The sequence below is a fragment of the Haliotis cracherodii genome, unplaced genomic scaffold, assembly GCF_022045235.1.
Source record: "Haliotis cracherodii isolate W230 unplaced genomic scaffold, xgHalCrac1.p SCAF_3, whole genome shotgun sequence".
Taxonomy (NCBI): Eukaryota; Metazoa; Mollusca; class Gastropoda; order Lepetellida; family Haliotidae; genus Haliotis; species Haliotis cracherodii.
The window spans coordinates 4,741,452-4,760,269 of record NW_027266286.1 but is presented as its reverse complement, the minus strand read 5'-3'; the positions used below and the strand labels follow the sequence as shown (position 1 = coordinate 4,760,269).

General features: G+C 42.2%; 2 protein-coding genes across 2 annotated transcripts; both read left to right on the top strand.

The window, feature by feature from the left end:
* Positions 1-14,132: 14,132 nt before the first annotated feature.
* Positions 14,133-14,969, top strand: LOC139474190 (octapeptide-repeat protein T2-like). Its single transcript, XM_071257086.1, has one exon. It carries the CDS (start codon positions 14,133-14,135, stop codon positions 14,967-14,969), a length of 837 nt encoding a protein of 278 aa, XP_071113187.1.
* A 38-nt stretch (positions 14,970-15,007) lies between these two features.
* Positions 15,008-15,751, top strand: LOC139474189 (octapeptide-repeat protein T2-like). The gene has a single exon (XM_071257085.1). The coding sequence runs from the start codon at positions 15,008-15,010 to the stop codon at positions 15,749-15,751; it is 744 nt and encodes a 247-aa protein (XP_071113186.1).
* The last annotated feature ends 3,067 nt before the right edge of the window (positions 15,752-18,818 follow it).

The following is an 18,818-nucleotide window of genomic DNA, read 5'->3' as shown; positions in this document are numbered from 1 at the left end:
ACTTTATTCGTAACATTTGACTATTCTTGCCTACTTTTGTCCCTTTGTTTCAACTTTGTATCTTTTTACTGTATGTTTGGTAATTTGACCTTTATTAGTAACATTTAATACTTTATTCGTAACATTTGACTATTATTGCCTACTTTTGTCCCTTTGTTTCAACTTTGTATCTTTTTACTGTATGTTTGGTAATTTGACCTTTATTAGTAACATTTAATACTTTATTCGTAACATTTGACTATTATTGCCTACTTTTGTCCCTTTATTTCAACTTTGTATCTTTTTAGTGTTTGTTTTGTAATTTGACCTTTATTAGTAACATTTAATACTTTATTCGTAACATTTGACTATTATTGCCTACTTTTGTCCCTTTATTTCAACTTTGTATCTTTTTAGTGATTGTTTGGTAATTTGACCTTTATTAGTAACATTTAATACTTTATTCGTAACATTTGACTATTATTGCCTACTTTTGTCCCTTTGTTTCAACTTAGTATCTTTTTACTGTATGTTTGGTAATTTGACCTTTATTAGTAACATTTAATACTTTATTCGTAACATTTGACTATTCTTGCCTACTTTTGTCCCTTTATTTCAACTTTGTATCTTTTTAGTGTTTGTTTTGTAATTTGACCTTTATTAGTAACATTTAATACTTTATTCGTAACATTTGACTATTATTGCCTACTTTTGTCCCTTTGTTTCAACTTTGTATCTTTTTACTGTATGTTTGGTAATTTGACCTTTATTAGTAACATTTAATACTTTATTCGTAACATTTGACTATTCTTGCCTACTTTTGTCCCTTTATTTCAACTTTGTATCTTTTTAGTGTTTGTTTTGTAATTTGACCTTTATTAGTAACATTTAATACTTTATTCGTAACATTTGACTATTATTGCCTACTTTTGTCCCTTTATTTCTACTTTGTATTTTTTGACCGAATGGCTGCCCATAGTAATGTACAACTGCACTGTAAATGATAGGCAACTATTACTCAGTATATCACAATATCCATGAGAATCTCTTAGGCTTCAAGATACAACACGTATATCATGTGTTCACATCAGCCCACTACCTGCGTTATTTCCATGCAAATTTGTGTCATCATTAATCCACTGCCCTATACTTCACACATAAGTCAGAACAATATGTGGTGTCATGCGCTATGCCTTTATAAAGATACATATTTCATGACAATTCTCTTCATAATCAAATAGAGGAATGATTGTCTCTTTAAGCTGGAAATGATACAATATGCCTGATGTTAGCGAGTAGCTATTGTACATAATTTCTTACATTTCAATTAGTCAATTAGATTGTTTTACCCATGAATAAATTCAATGTTCATGAACATCCGTTGCTTATTAGACAGGAGGCATTAACTGTAACTAGTTTTTTACACTTCACATTACTATTCAGAGTCCCGTGGAATACACTGGATGCATAAAACTGTCACACAAAACAATTTCACTGAAAATATAATATTCACGACTTGTCAAAATGTAATGATAAATTTGTTGCAGGTGTGAACGGGTGCATGTGTGGGGCTGAACGCTTCACATGTGCACTCCTTCACCATGGGTAAGACCATTCAATTTGTCAAATACTGTATGCCTCACATGTGCACTCCTCGACCATGGGTAAGACCATTCAATTTGTCAAATACTGTATGCCTCACATGTGCACTCCTCGACCACGGGTAAGACCATTCAATTTGTCAAATACTGTATGCCTCACATGTGCTTTCCTTGACCATGGGTAAGACCATTCAATTTGTCAAATACTGTATGCCTCACATGTGCACTCCTTGACGTTCGGTAAGACCATTCAACTTGACAAACACTGTACGCTTCACATGTGCACTCCTTGACCATGGGTAAGACCATTCAATTTGTCAAATACTGTATGCTTATCATGTGCACTCCTTGACGTTCGGTAAGACCATTCAATTTGTCAAATACTGTATGCCTCACATGTGCACTCCTTGACCTCCGGTAAGACCATTCAATTTGTCAAATACTGTACACTTCACATGTGCACTCCTCGACCATGGGTAAGACCATTCAATTTGTCAAATACTGTATGCCTCACATGTGCACTCCTCGACCATGGGTAAGACCATTCAATTTGTCAAATACTGCACGCGTCATATGTGCACTCCTCGACCATGGGTAAGACCATTCAATTTGTCAAATACTGTATGCCTCAAATGTGCACTCCTTGACCATGGGTAAGACCATTCAATTTGTCAAATACTGTATGCCTCACATGTGCACTCCTTGACCATGGGTAAGACCATTCAACTTGACAAATACTGTACAACTCACATGTGCACTCCTTGACCATCGGTAAGACCATTCAATTTGTCAAATACTGTATGCCTCACATGTGCACTCCTCGACCACGGGTAAGACCATTCAATTTGTCAAATACTGTATGCCTCACATGTGCTTTCCTTGACCATGGGTAAGACCATTCAATTTGTCAAATACTGTATGCCTCACATGTGCACTCCTTGACGTTCGGTAAGACCATTCAACTTGACAAACACTGTACGCTTCACATGTGCACTCCTTGACCATGGGTAAGACCATTCAATTTGTCAAATACTGTATGCTTATCATGTGCACTCCTTGACGTTCGGTAAGACCATTCAATTTGTCAAATACTGTATGCCTCACATGTGCACTCCTTGACCTCCGGTAAGACCATTCAATTTGTCAAATACTGTACACTTCACATGTGCACTCCTCGACCATGGGTAAGACCATTCAATTTGTCAAATACTGTACGCTTCACATGTGCACTCCTCGACCATGGGTAAGACCATTCAATTTGTCAAATACTGCACGCGTCATATGTGCACTCCTCGACCATGGGTAAGACCATTCAATTTGTCAAATACTGTATGCCTCAAATGTGCACTCCTTGACCATGGGTAAGACCATTCAATTTGTCAAATACTGTATGCCTCACATGTGCACTCCTTGACCATGGGTAAGACCATTCAACTTGACAAATACTGTACAACTCACATGTGCACTCCTTGACCATCGGTAAGACCATTCAACTTGACAAATACTGTATGCTTATCATGTGCACTCCTTGACCTTCGGTAAGACCATTCAATTTGTCAAATACTGTACGCTTCACATGTGCACTCCTCGACCATGGGTAAGACCATTCAATTTGTCAAATACTGCACGCGTCACATGTGCACTCCTTGACCATGGGTAAGACCATTCAATTTGTCAAATACTGTATGCTTCACATGTGCACTCCTCGACCATGGGTAAGACCATTCAATTTGTCAAATACTGCACGCGTCACATGTGCACTCCTTGATCATGGGTAAGACCATTCAATTTGTCAAATACTGTATGCTTCACATGTGCACTCCTTGACCATGGGTAAGACCATTCAATTTGTCAAATACTGTACGCTTCACATGTGCACTCCTCGACCATGGGTAAGACCATTCAATTTGTCAAATACTGCACGCGTCACATGTGCACTCCTTGACCATGGGTAAGACCATTCAATTTGTCAAATACTGTATGCTTCATATGTGCACTCCTTGACCATCGGTAAGACCATTCAACTTATCAAATACTGTACACTCCACATGTGCACTCCTTGACCATCGGTAAGACCATTCAACTTGTCAAATACTGTACGTTTCACCTGTGCACTCCTTGACCTTTGGGTAAGACCATTCAACTTGACAAATACTGTACACTTCACATGTGCACTCCTTGACCTTCGGTAAGACCATTCAACTTGACAAATACTGTACGCTTCACATGGGCACTCCTTGACCTTTGGTAAGACCATTCAATTTGTCAAATACTGTACGCTTCACATGTGCACTCCTCGACCATGGGTAAGACCATTCAATTTCTCAAATACTGATGCCTCACATGTGCACTCCTCGACCATGGGTAAGACCATTCAATTTGTCAAATACTGTACGCTTCACATGTGCACTCCTCGACCATGGGTAAGACCATTCAATTTGTCAAATACTGTATGCCTCACATGTGCACTCCTTGACCATGGGTAAGACCATTCAATTTGACAAATACTGTACAACTCACATGTGCACTCCTTGACGTTCGGTAAGACCATTCAATTTGTCAAATACTGTACGCTTCACATGTGCACTCCTCGACCATGGGTAAGACCATTCAATTTGTCAAATACTGCACGCGTCACATGTGCACTCCTTGACCATCGGTAAGACCATTCAACTTGTCAAATACTGTACGTTTCACCTGTGCACTCCTTGACCTTTGGGTAAGACCATTCAACTTGTCAAATACTGTACGCTTCACATGTGCACTCCTTGACCTTCGGTAAGACCATTCAACTTGACAAATACTGTACGCTTCACATGTGCACTCCTTGACCATCGGTAAGACCATTCAATTTGTCAAATACTGTACGCTTCACATGTGCACTCCTTGACCTTCGGTAAGACCATTCAACTTGACAAATACTGTACAACTCACATGTGCACTCCTCGACCATCGGTAAGACCATTCAACTTGTCAAATACTGTACGCTTCACAAGTGCACTCCTTGACCATCGGTAAGACCATTCAACTTCTCAAATACTGTACGCTTCACATGTGCACTCCTTGAACTTCCTTTTTGTCCATTCAACTTATCAAATACTGTACACTTCACATGTGCACTCCTTGACCATCAGTTAAGACCATTCAACTTGTAAAATACTGTACACCTCACAAGTGGGACACTACAGCTACCCATTGACATAAAATGAGTTTCCAATAGATATGGGTTACAATTGGTCTTCAGCAACCGATGCTTGTCGTTAGAGGCGACTAATTGGATCGGGTGGTCAGACTTGCTGACTGCTTGCATGTTGTTGTATCTCAATTGCATAGATCAATATTCATGATGTCAATGATTGTCCAGACTTGACTATTTAAAGACCCCTTTCATACATGTGGAATATTGTTGAATGAATGTAGGGTTGGGAAAGTACCTCAGGTACTCATGTCGAGGGTACTAAGTAGAACCCAAGTGACCACAGGACTACCCGGACCCGGTTAGTCACATGATTATATTGTCAAATGGCAAAAATTATCTAAAACTCCATGGTTACATTGTGACAAATATTCACATTTCTTTCTGACTAGGCACACATTCCTTCTGACTTTATAGGTTTGCATGAAGAAAAAACTTCAGTCAAGTTTAGTCAACTTCAGTGTATGCACGACCAGATCATTTTATACTTGTACCTATAAATTTTCTGCCAGAAATACGGTCAAACGTTTCCCGACCGGACATTTTGTACCCATCTCTTGAGACCTACAACGTAGGTTTTGGTAATAGCGAGGTGGGTACCCCGGTAGTAAATATGTACTCGTCACAGCCCTAGAGTGTGGCTGTAAACAACATAACATTACAGAAAGTCCATCATTTGATGAGATCAATGGAAATTCTTTGTTTACCCTTTGAGTGAAGACCTGGAGTTGCCACTGATTTTCAGTGATCCGTTCATGTATTTTTCAACACCATTTTTCTTTTTGCACCCAATGATATAAGGTTTGGCAGATAATCGACAATGGTTGTTCTCTGTCGTTGACGTTTTATGTTTTCATACATCATGTCAAACATGGTGACACTCATCAACACATGGGGTGGTCGGGTAGCCTAGTGGTAAAAGCGTTCACTTGTCACACCGAAGACCCAGGTTCGATTCCCGACATGGGTACAATGTGTGAAGCCCATTTCTGGTGTCCCCTGCAGTGATATTGCTGGAATTTTGCTAAAAGCAGTGTAAAAAACACTCACTCACTCACTCACCAACACTCTCACGATTTGATCTGATATTTGACACCTCCTCCAGAAGAAGAGATTGCTCAAACTAAAATAACATTCAAGAATGTTCATGTGTCTACCAATGAGCATGGAGCCACATAATGCCAACATTTGTCCGTAATAACACAGCAACAAAAGATGAAATCAGACAAATACTTTGTCTTCATCTCTACTGATGCAGTGATGAGCTGCTCCAGAGAAACAAGCATGCTTTACTCTCATGCTGATGTAGAACTATGGACGTAAGTAAATACCTATAGACAGAAGACAAATGAACATATGATAATGTCATCAGGGCTGTTTTATATAAGCAGCCCTGGCTAAATATTTATCAGGCCAATTAAGATATATTTATATATGAATCAATGAATGTGGTCCAAAGTAGGTAAATATTCCCTTGTGTGCATTTTCCGCCCAGAGAAAGAACTGGTTCTAGTGGAAGCTGAAGATGGACTGTTCATCTCAGCATGTAAAAGCTTTTAAATTAAAAGCTAACAAACCTGTCAAAATTGTGTTTGTTGCAGATTTTGATTTCATTTATACATGTTTGCCACAAATCATTTGCTGAAAAGATTATTGACATTCAAACTGGTTGTAAGTAGATTCTTGATGACGGGCAGATGATTTCAATCAGTAAGGACTTCAGAACTTGAGTGCAGCTACAACTGGTGATGAGGTACAGAGGTACAAGCTACAACTGGTGATGAGGTACAGAGGTGCAAGCTACAACTGGTGATGAGGTACAGAGGTGCAAGCTACAACTGGTGATGAGGTACAGAGGTACAAGCTACAACTGGTGATGAGGTACAGAGGTACAAGCTACAACTGGTGATGAGGTACAGAGGTACAAGCTACAACTGGTGATGAGGTACAGAGGTACAAGCTACAACTGGTGATGAGGTACAGAGGTACAAGCTACAACTGGTGATGAGGTACAGAGGTACAAGCTACAACTGGTGATGAGGTACAGAGGTGTAAGCTACAACTGGTGATAAGGTACAGAGGTACAAGCTACAACTGGTGATGAGGTACAGAGGTGCAAGCTACAACTGGTGATGAGGTACAGAGGTGTAAGCTATAACTGGTGATGAGGTACAGAGGTACAAGCTACAACTGGTGATGAGGTACAGAGGTACAAGCTACAACTGGTGATGAGGTACAGAGGTACAAGCTACAACTGGTGATGAGGTACAAGCTACAACTGGTGATGAGGTACAGAGGTACAAGCTACAATTGATGATGAGGTACAGAGGTGCAAGCTACAACTGGTGATGAGGTACAGAGGTGCAAGCTACAACTGGTGATGAGGTACAGAGGTACAAGCTACAACTGGTGATGAGGTACAGAGGTGCAACCTACAACTGGTGATGAGGTGCAGAGGTGCAAGCTACAACTGGTGATGAGGTACAGAGGTACAAGCTACAACTGGTGATGAGGTACAGAGGTACAAGCTACAACTGGTGATGAGGTACAGAGGTACAAGCTACAACTGGTGATGAGGTACAGAGGTACAAGCTACAACTGGTGATGAGGTACAGAGGTACAAGCTACAACTGGTGATGAGGTACAGAGGTACAAGCTACAACTGGTGATGAGGTACAGAGGTACAAGCTACAACTGGTGATGAGGTACAGAGGTACAAGCTACAACTGGTGATGAGGTACAGAGGTACAAGCTACAACTGGTGATGAGGTACAGAGGTACAAGCTACAACTGGTGATGAGGTACAGAGGTACAAGCTACAACTGGTGATGAGGTGCAAGCTACAACTGGTGATGAGGTGCAAGCTACAACTGGTGATGAGGTGCAAGCTACAACTGGTGATGAGGTGCAAGCTACAACTGGTGATGAGGTGCAAGCTACAACTGGTGATGAGGTGCAAGCTACAACTGGTGATGAGGTACAGAGGTACAAGCTACAACTGGTGATGAGGTGCAAGCTACAACTGGTGATGAGGTGCAGAGGTACAAGCTACAACTGGTGATGAGGTGCAAGCTACAACTGGTGATGAGGTGCAAGCTACAACTGGTGATGAGGTGCAAGCTACAACTGGTGATGAGGTGCAAGCTACAACTGGTGATGAGGTACAAGCTACAACTGGTGATGAGGTACAAGCTACAACTGGTGATGAGGTACAGAGGTACAAGCTACAACTGGTGATGAGGTGCAGAGGTACAAGCTACAACTGGTGATGAGGTGCAAGCTACAACTGGTGATGAGGTACAAGCTACAACTGGTGATGAGGTGCAAGCTACAACTGGTGATGAGGTGCAAGCTACAACTGGTGATGAGGTGCAAGCTACAACTGGTGATGAGGTACAAGCTACAACTGGTGATGAGGTACAAGCTACAACTGGTGATGAGGTACAGAGATGCAAGCTACAACTGGTGATGAGGTACAGAGGTACAAGCTACAACTGGTGATGAGGTGCAAGCTACTATATAAATGGTCAGCAAAATATTTCACTTGTAATCTCTTGCATTACTGAAACAATCCATAGGTCAACTAACTTCTTGATATAGTTCATTCTTTCAGACCTATATAATTAAACACGGTAAGCTATTGCTACAGTCAAAATTCTAGAAATGAGGGAGTGGTTGGGTGGTCTAGTTGTTAAGGTGTTCAAAGATTCACACACAGGTTCCTTTTGTGAGTCAACTATAGCCATCCCTATGAGTTTGCACCAGTTCCAGTGAAGTTTTGTGTAAACACCCACTCACATTCCTACAAATAAAATTGGTTTGATACATAAATGTACATAAATCTGATGAGCTACATCTCTAAATCTACAGGAATCTGGTGAACTATATATGTCTAAATCTTCATGAATAAGGTGAGCTACATCTCTAAATCTTCATGAATCAGGTGAGCTACATCTCAAAATCTACATGTATCAGGGGACCTATATCTCTAAATAGTCATGAATCAGGTGAGCTATATCTCTAAATCTACATGAATCCGGTGACCTATATCCTTAAATAGCCATGAATCAGATGAGCTATATCTCTTAATTTACATGAATCAGGTGAGGTATATCTCTAAATCTACATGAATCAGGTGAGCTCCATATTTAAATCGTCTAAAGCGCCACGATTCACTGTTCAGAGTTGCGTCCCCTGGGCACACCAGAAACCTATTATTGTGGGTTCGAATCCCAGTTCGCCCCGATTATATTTCTAGGTTTGTCAGCACTATACCCGTGCTCGTGGGTTTCACCAAAGACCTGCATCACTTCGGGCTTTCCTCCCACATTAAGCTGACACGCCGCGATATAACTGGAATACTGTTAAAAGTGGCGTTAAACCCAAATCACTCACTCACTCACTCTCTCTAAATTTACATGAATCAGACGAGCTATATCTCTAAATCTTCATGAATCAGGTGAGCTACATCTCAAATCTACATGAATCAGGTGAGACTTATCTCTTAATCTTCATGAATCAGGTGAGCTACTTTTCTAAATCTACATGAATCAGGTGAGATGTCTCTAAAGATTCATGAATCAGGTGAGCTATATCTCTAGATTTACATGAATCACGTGCACTACAACTGTAAATACACATGAAACACTAAAATGTACCAGGTGAACTTCAACTATCCCATCTTATCGGCAAATCCCCCATTGTAACAATACACATACGACACCTATCTCTGCCCCACAGTAAGTGTCTACATCATGATTCATATCGCTCACAAGAGGCTTAGAACACCCTCCTTGCCTAACCTTAAACCTTTGTACAGGTAAATGTCACCAGCAGTGAATCATGGTTATCACCTGTACATACACGGGGATGCATGGATATCAAGGTGTTCCAGTCAAGGCAGCAGCTCTGGCTTCACTTATCAGTAGTTGAATTAGGCCACACATTTTTTCCCCGTTTCACGGCCCGCCGCCCCTACTCATAAACCGCCAGTCCAAGCAATAAATTAAACATAAAAAACATTTATTTTTATTATGGTTTCCGCTAGTAACACATTCCTTCTTAAATATTCTAAGATGAATATCTCTTCACTAAAAGATCGCATTAAGAATATTTAACTTTTCACATAAGCATTAACTATCCTGTTGCAGAAATTGGCCTGTTTGCTGGCATTTTGTATTAAGATAAGTTATTTTTTACAAAACCAGATATTTTCATATTTAAAACTATGAGTCTGATCTTTTATAAAAGAAAAACACATTGCAACAATGAAATCTTTTGTGACAGGTAATTTCTTTTTTTTTTCAACAGTCTGAAGCATAATCATTTTTTTCAAAATTTTAGGCGACTATATTTTTTTGGGATAAAATCCCAGCCGCCCCCAACCCGATTATCAAATGGTCAGTCCTTAAAGGTTCCTGTTTGATATTTTATCCTGTGTCTTGCACGATTTGACTTTAAGTCTTTAAAGACTTTTCACAGCAGCAATCGATTTTGGTCACATGTCACTTTAGGACTTCCAGTCTTTAGGTATTGCTTGATGGCTTCCTTTAGAAGTCAGGTTACAGGTCTCAGGTCTCTGCTGTGCAGAGCTGCCTCCCTTGGGCATGACAGAATCATCTGATTAAGGGGCCAAATCCCAGATTCAGCCTGATACATTCCTGGTTTGTCAGCACCATACCCATGCTCGTGGGTTGCACCAAAGTTGTAGGTGTCTAAGACCTCCATCACTTCGGAATCTTCCTGACCATGGAGCCAACATCCCACGATGTAGCTGAAGAACTGTGCACTGCTGCTTCAGACCAATCTCTTTTGTGAATGTGTTGAGTTTTGACAAACTACGTTCCTAATGACAAATTATGTGACTAATACTTATTTGTGTGTTTTCCTATTTTCAAATTTAATCACATACTGAGATTTCAGAATACCAAACAAATGATATTCAAGTCTTTGAAAGGCATTTTGAAGTGATGCACATAAGGAAGAAAATAAATGGTTGTCAACTTCTTAATTATGAGCATCGGAACATTTTGGATTATATACTGTAAATCTTGAAATTAACGCAAGTGTGAATTAAATGGGAAAAATGTGAGTGGTCTTAGCTCGCATTAATTAACTTCGCATTTATGTTACCGAAAGGACTATCAACAATAAGACGGCCTCACTGCACACTTTTAACAGCGGAAATAGCAACTTGAATATAAACACAAACATGGTTTATTGAACAGCAGTTGCAACAAGTACATAACAATGTCATTCAAACAATAGGAATTACACAACAGGCACCTGAAGAGTTATTACTGCTGGGATCAAGAGTTCTACCCACTCGCATACCAATCAGTCAACTGTTGTTGATTATTTTATTTCCTTTGAACTTCCTTTAAGGCCAGTCAACAAAGTAAACATATATACTGTGTGTTGTTTTTAGGAAAACACTGTTTATTGTTTTTACCGAAGGGTTCTACTCAGTGCTAATAGGTGGTGCTATTTGCTGTTTGATTGGATAAAGGTAAGGTTAGACTAAGGTAAGTCTATCATTCCACTGGGGATGGGGGAGGGGAGTTGCATTGATATTGAGTTGTATTTGGATAGGGGTCAGCAGTCATTTTAATTTGGAGAAGCATTAATTGCCAGATTTACAGTACCTACTCGTTCAATTACCCGAATGAGTAAGAATATACTCTGAAACGTTGTGTTCCTCATAATAATGATGTTGACATCCATTAATTCTCTTCCTTGAATGAGACCACATCCGTGGCCTAGTGGTAGAGCGTCCACCCGGAGAGCGGAAGGTCCGAGGTTCGATCCCCGACCGCGTCATACCAAAAGACGCTTAAAGATGGTACTTGTAGTTACCCTGTCTGGCGCTCGGCATTAAGGGGCTAAAACAAGGACTGGTCGGCTCGGAGTCAGTATACTGTGTCTGAGTGGGGTATTCATGTTAAACTGGGGCATGGTATCTCAGTGAGCTAGCACTATAAATCGGCATCAGACCGGACTAGTACAAGCAGCCACACACACGTGCATGCACATCGCTATATAAGTGCAATAATCTTGGACACGACGTTAAACCCAATTTCACCTCACCTCACCTCTACCTTGAATGATATTGAAATGAAATTCATGATGCTTTGAACATTCTAAAAATATGTCAAACAGAAATTCCTCCACATCCTCACATCTGACTTCATCAATTGCATGTCAACAATGTTTTTTTTAACATGCTCATGATATCAATCACTGGTTTGTCTGGTCCAAGCATATTTATAGGGTGATTTGATATACAGACTATTATACTCACATGTGTGTCATACTGATTTTATGAAACAAATGTCGGAATTTTTATATTTCCCGAGCGAGAGCGAGGGTAATACATGATTTCTTACACGAGTTTTGTAAAATCAGTGTGACACACATGCGAGTATAATAATTTCTTTACTACCCATTATTTCTTAATTCTTTTGAGCTCCCCTTTAGAAAAATGCACTTATCATGACAGCCGTCTTAGAAAACAACAATTGTCAAATGATGTCAACAATCTTCAGCTACAAAGCTTCTAGTGTGACGTCATTCCGAGCTTACGGCACAATAAGATTCAAAGGACGTCAACAATGTCATCCACATGACGGAAACAATACACTGGTGCGTGTGAAGTGATATTTACACTAGCAGACATACAATTTTAATGAACTTGGTTATTTCTAACCTTACGGGTGATAAAGTTCAATAGTTGTTGACTGATGCGTCAAACAACAAACAAACGTTGTTGTTTTTACATTTTTTCTTGCACACATGGAAGGCCTCCCCCTTGAGCTACAGGACTGTGTAATGAGCTTGTAGATACGTCCATACTGCCAACAACCTCCATGTTTCATTACTGAGTTCTCATACTGCCTGTTGTTGCTCCAGTGGAGCTGTCACCATCACTGAAATGCTAAATGTTGACATTAACATGGTAGAAGATTTTCATGACTATGTATGTTCATGGGTTGATCTAGTGCCACATCGTGTGTGGTGGTCATTGTGGTCACAATGTTTGATCCATATTCCAGAAATAGCAATTCCATGAAATACCGCGTTCAAATAAAAGATGAATTTTGTCATGATTGAAGACAGGGTCATTTGATTCTGTTGGCAGGCTATCAATCAATTCTACGAATCATCACACGTTTTGGCTGTGTTGGAATAGCCATCTGCCTCGTAATACGTCCCACTGCATGGAGCCTTCTTGTGCTGATGGAGAGAATAATCTCATCAATCAGTACTTATTTTCCCATGATTCGGACTGACACGTGAGCTGGCATGAATACACTGATAATACTGAACAATATACAATAGGGTGGACTGATAACTTGATTACAATCACACTTCCATTACAAATCAAATATAGTTTCTTTATACCTTGGTCATTATCATCAATCACCAGCTCTCCAGGTGCTGTTACCATTGGAGCTGTGGGACGAGGGATCCCTCACAGCAATAATCAGACATTGAATTAAGCTGTGCCTACATGGACACCATATTGCTGGTGAGGGGCTGCATGCTAGCAGGTGCTTGTGAGGGGGTGGGAAGTAATTAGTTAGCACTGTGATCACTTGTGAAGAGGTGGGGGGCGGGCAGGTAGGAAATGATAGCTCTGTGATCTCTGGTGAAGGCTATAGTGGTTGTGTTTCATATTTTATCATTTTATCAGTTGTATGGGGCTTAGGGGTTGGAGGTTGATTGATAGCTCTGTGATCAATATTTAGGGGGTGGGGGGTGGGGGTTGAGAACTCTGTGATCAAGTGTTCGGGTGGTGGGGAGAGGGGTGGGAGATGGCTCTGTGATCAAGTGTTACGGGGTTGGGGAGGGGGTTGGAGAAGGCTCTGTAGTCAATTCTGATCTGGTAGGTATTTGAAAGTAGGTGAAATCTGTAAGAATATAGACACTCCTGAGGAAAGAATATGGACCAACTGTACATGTGGATTGAGGGAGGGGTGAGAGACCTCGAGGGTAAGGTGGTGAGTAATCTTTGGGGGTGAGCGCAAACAAATATCACAATGCAGGTGTTACTCAGGGGGGTAAGGTGCAGAACACAGCTGTGTGGAGACAAACACTGTGTAGGTGTATTGTAAGACGAGTACATGTGTAGCGTTGGTGGAGGGGGGCGGGGCAGGGGGTCACCGTTGTGACTCCTGGACAGTTGCAGATTGATTCTGTTTGCAGGAACAGAAGGATGCAGGGGGTGAGGAAGATTGAAGGGGGGAGTGGGGTGAGCAGGGGGAGAGAGGGGTGAAGGAGAGAGGAGGCAGAGAGAGGAGGGGAGGGGAGAAAGAGGAGAGAGGAGTAAAGGGAAATGGGGCAGAGGGGTGGAGGGGATGGGGAGAGAGGTGCGAAGGGAGAGAGAGGAGGGGAGGGGAGAAAGGGGAAGAAGATGGAGGGGAGAGAGGGCTGGAGGGGATGGGGAGAGAGGTGCGAAGGGGGAGAGAGGAGGGGAGGGGAGAAAGGGGAAGAAGATGGAGGGGAGAGAGGGCTGGAGGGGATGGGGAGAGAGAGGTGTGAAGGGAGAGAGAGGATGGGAGAGGATGGAGAGAGAGAGGTGCAAAGGGAGAAAGAGGAGGGGAGAGGATGGAGAGAGAGAGGTGCAAAGGGAGAGAGAGAAGGGGAGGGGAGAAAGGGGAAGAAGATGGAGGGGGAGAGAGGGGTGGAGGGGATGGGGAGAGAGGTGTGAAGGGGGAGAGAGGAGGGGAGGGGAGAAAGGGGAAGAAGATGGAGGGGGAGAGAGGGGTGGAGGGGATGGGGAGAGAGATGCGAAGGGGGAGAGAGGAGGGGAGGGGAGAAAGGGGGAGAAGACGGAGGGGGAGAGAGGGGTGGAGGGGAAGAGGGGGTGGAGGGGAGAGAGGAGGGGAGGGGAGAAAGGGGGAGAAGATGGAGGGGGAGAGAGGGGTGGAGGGGATGGGGAGAGAGGTGTGAAGGGGGAGAGAGGAGGGGAGGGGAGAAAGGGGAAGAAGATGGAGGGGGAGAGAGGGGTGGAGGGGATGGGGAGAGAGATGCGAAGGGGGAGAGAGGAGGGGAGGGGAGAAAGGGGGAGAAGACGGAGGGGGAGAGAGGGGTGGAGGGGAAGAGGGGGTGGAGGGGAGAGAGAAGGGGAGGGGAGAAAGGGGAAGAAGATGGAGGGGGAGAGAGGGGTGGAGGGGATGGGGAGAGAGGTGTGAAGGGGGAGAGAGGAGGGGAGGGGAGAAAGGGGAAGAAGATGGAGGGGGAGAGAGGGGTGGAGGGGATGGGGAGAGAGATGCGAAGGGGGAGAGAGGAGGGGAGGGGAGAAAGGGGGAGAAGACGGAGGGGGAGAGAGGGGTGGAGGGGAAGAGGGGGTGGAGGGGAGAGAGGAGGGGAGGGGAGAAAGGGGGAGAAGATGGAGGGGGAGAGAGTGGTGGAGGGGATGGGGAGAGAGATGCGAAGGGGGAGAGAGGAGGGGAGGGGAGAAAGGGGGAGAAGACGGAGGGGGAGAGAGGGGTGGAGGGGATGGAGAGAGAGGTGCGGAGGGGGAGAGAGGAGGGGAGGGGAGAAAGGGGAAGAAGATGGAGGGGGAGAGAGGGGTGGAGGGGAAGAGGGGGTGGAGGGGAGAGAGGAGGGGAGGGGAGAAAGGGGGAGAAGACGGAGGGGGAGAGAGGGGTGGAGGGGAAGAGAGGGGTGGAGGGGAGAGAGGAGGGGAGGGGAGAAAGGGGGAGAAGACGGAGGGGGAGAGAGGGGTGGAGGGGGAGAGAGGGGTGGAGGGGGAGAGAGGGGTGGAGGGGAGAAAGGGGAAGAAGACGGAGGGGGAGAGAGGGGTGGTGGGGGAAATGGGGCAGAGGGGGAGAGAGCGGTCGATGTGGAAATGGGTAGAGGGGTCAGACAGAGGAGGAGGGCAGTCTGTGCCATTTTAAGGGGTGGAGCATTGCTCACACTATTGATCACTAGTTTCTGTGTTCCAGGCTTGACAATCGACATTCAACTGTGATATATCATATATCAATAAAATGTCATTTGTGTATGCTGCTGTGACCTTGGATAAGATATGAATGTAAACTACCCCGAGAACAGCCTGACAGTGGGTGGACGAAATCTCCACCACCACCATATATCATATATGTATTGTACTCTGGGCCACGAGGCCTCCAGAACTGACATAAAGAATCTTGAATATCAGGTGATGACAGGCAGAACATAATGAGCAATTCATTCCCATCCGACAATATTGTCTTCATCACAGCAGCACAAGTTAATGTTGTAGGTGATACTTATGTGTAAATACCCTAAAAAACAATTTAAATGATGGGTATGTCTATATTATTGTAGAGGGGGAGAGAGCGGTTGTATCTGTTGTATAAATACCCTAAAAAACAATTTAAATGATGGGTATGTCTATGTTATTTGTCTGAATGCAAACTGAGGCATTGACCCTAAAAAACAATTTAAATGATGGGTATGTCTATATCATTTGTCTAAATGCAAACTGAGGGATTGACCCCAAAATTTGCAAAATAAAATATAGATATGCAAAATGGTCAATGATCAAACATGTTTCTTGTTCTGCATCTATCCAAATCTATGTATGAAAGGGAGGTCACTCTCGGTTGCAACCATAACTATAGCATACAAAAGGTTAAACTGCAAGACATCAATAGAAGTCATACATTCATGTATTCAAACATGTTTTTCCACTTACAGACCACATTACTTGGTATAAAGAACCTGTAAATCAAGTAACAATAAACCACATCTGAGTATATCAATATTTTCAATAGTAGTCTAGTTTAGGGTGACACTATAATCTCTGTCACTGTACTTTGCTGTGCAGAGTTGTGTCCCTTCATTAGCTTCAATCTTTTGTTGTGGATTTGAATCCAAGCATGGTTAGGGCCACCTGTCACAGTGGGGAGTTTTGACTGTTGGCAGCGATGTTACCGAGTCTGTAATGAAGGTGTCACACCCTGGGAAGGAGCTTGGCTTTGACAGAATCTTTTCATAGGGCTTTGAAACCACGATTCTCCTTGATTATGATTCCAGGTGAGTGGGAAGTGTTCAGATCTACGTCACTTACATGATGCCGGAACCTAATTGTACCTGCTATTACAACTGAAATGATGTTCAAAACTGCCTTAATACCAACTTTCCACCCTTGCCAATTTAGGCTGGAATTTCTGGGCTTGATCGAATGATGCTGCTTCTATGTCCCTCCTATTGACCAATGAGATTGCACCTCTCATATCACCTGTGTTTGCTTCAAACCAAATGGTGGCGCCAGTCAAGATAATCTGACCGATAATCAAGAACTATGTTGTTTCTTAACAATGTGTCCTACCTAGCAAAGTGCACCAAATCACATCAGCACCTTGTTTAAAAACATAAAAAGATTTGGAAAATATCTGTTGACGACGATGACAGCACACGTTTTGAAAATCCTGTAATCGACCGAAATCTGCACAGCAGTTTAGGAACCGGATGTCGATTTTGTTACATGATTTTGACTGGACATCATAATTCCAGCCTTGCTCGGCAAGGGTAGAAACTGGACTTTTATAGTCAGTTAATTCCCTTGCCTCAGGAAGATGGCATATATTAAGTGAAACACCTTTAACTCAAACATTCTCATCCTCGATTATCAAGGGTATTCTATTCGATAAAAAAATACCTTGGGCCATATTCGCTTCCAAAACTTCAGATGATACAAATACTGCATTCGACGTAATAAGCGCCCCACTCTAATAAGCACCCACAGCGATATTTGCTAATATATTGGCTAGTGAACAATCCCAATTAGCCCCCCCCCTTCTGATTGATCCATGTACACAAGACTGATTTATTCATGTATAATACACACTCGTGTGTTATATGCACCTTAAATATGGGCAGTGAAATTCGGGAAAAATATATCTGTCGTATATAAACATTTCAGGCTGTCAGCATAAACAATGAAATTTATCTTTCAACTCTGTTTTTTTTTCACCAAAATAATATTCTAATAATTAAGAGCCCCCATGTTTCTAATTTTGAGAGCGCTCTAGGCGCTTATTACGTCGATTATGGTAGCAGTCATATCAAACGTCACAACCATATCCACAATCAGTTTTAATGTACTACCATGTCTTGTGACCTTGACCATTGATTTTTTCATGATATGTATGAAAACAATTCCGAAATTGTAACACAAAATCTATCTGTCTTCATGATGCCTATTTGTGCCGTGACAGTTAGATGGAGAAGCTGCAGATGGCAAATTATCTCGTATTCTCAGAACAAATTTAATAGACTATGCTCCACGACCTGGTGCACATTGTCAGTCAAGGTCGAGCTGTCCATAATCATGTCTGACTGAACTTATTGTCACTGTGTAATTAGGGTAATATTGCTTTACAGACAAAGTGAGTTTTCAGAGATCTGAATTAAAATTACACTGCCTCTCTGCTCAAGCCTCACTTCAACAGTTAATCTTGGACGCCAATTACCATATATGACACAATAAGGGCTCAAATAATTTCTGTAAATTACAAGGCAAGGAGACGTCATCAAAGATGCACAGAGGTCACTCAATGAGGTCAGTCTTGATCAGATGGAAGTAAGTAATCTTTTGCCTCCTCCCCTTTGACAGACTGACCCAGAAAATCCTTAAAGAAGAAATGACCTGGTCTAAACATTACAAACCAGTTACCTAGTAATCAACCTTTTCAGGACAATGTGCTGTTCTTGGAACTATATATGGATATTGTTTTGAAGTCTTTTATTGGACCTTTGATACATTTTGACCAGTACTAGTAATTGAAGAATATATTGCAAAACATGACGGCCCAGATGCAAGCGTACTGACAAAAGGAAGGTGCTTAAATATCACAATACAATCGATATGGTTTATTATATTTGATATAATTTTGGTTTACGGAAAATAAAATTTATTTCAGATTTTGTTTTCTTTCTTTAACAGGTTAACTGAATATTTCCTGTGTGCAATTGTTTATCAGTGAGTGAGTGAGTATGGTTTTACGCCGCTTTTAGCAATATTCCAGCAATACCACGGTAGGAGACACCAG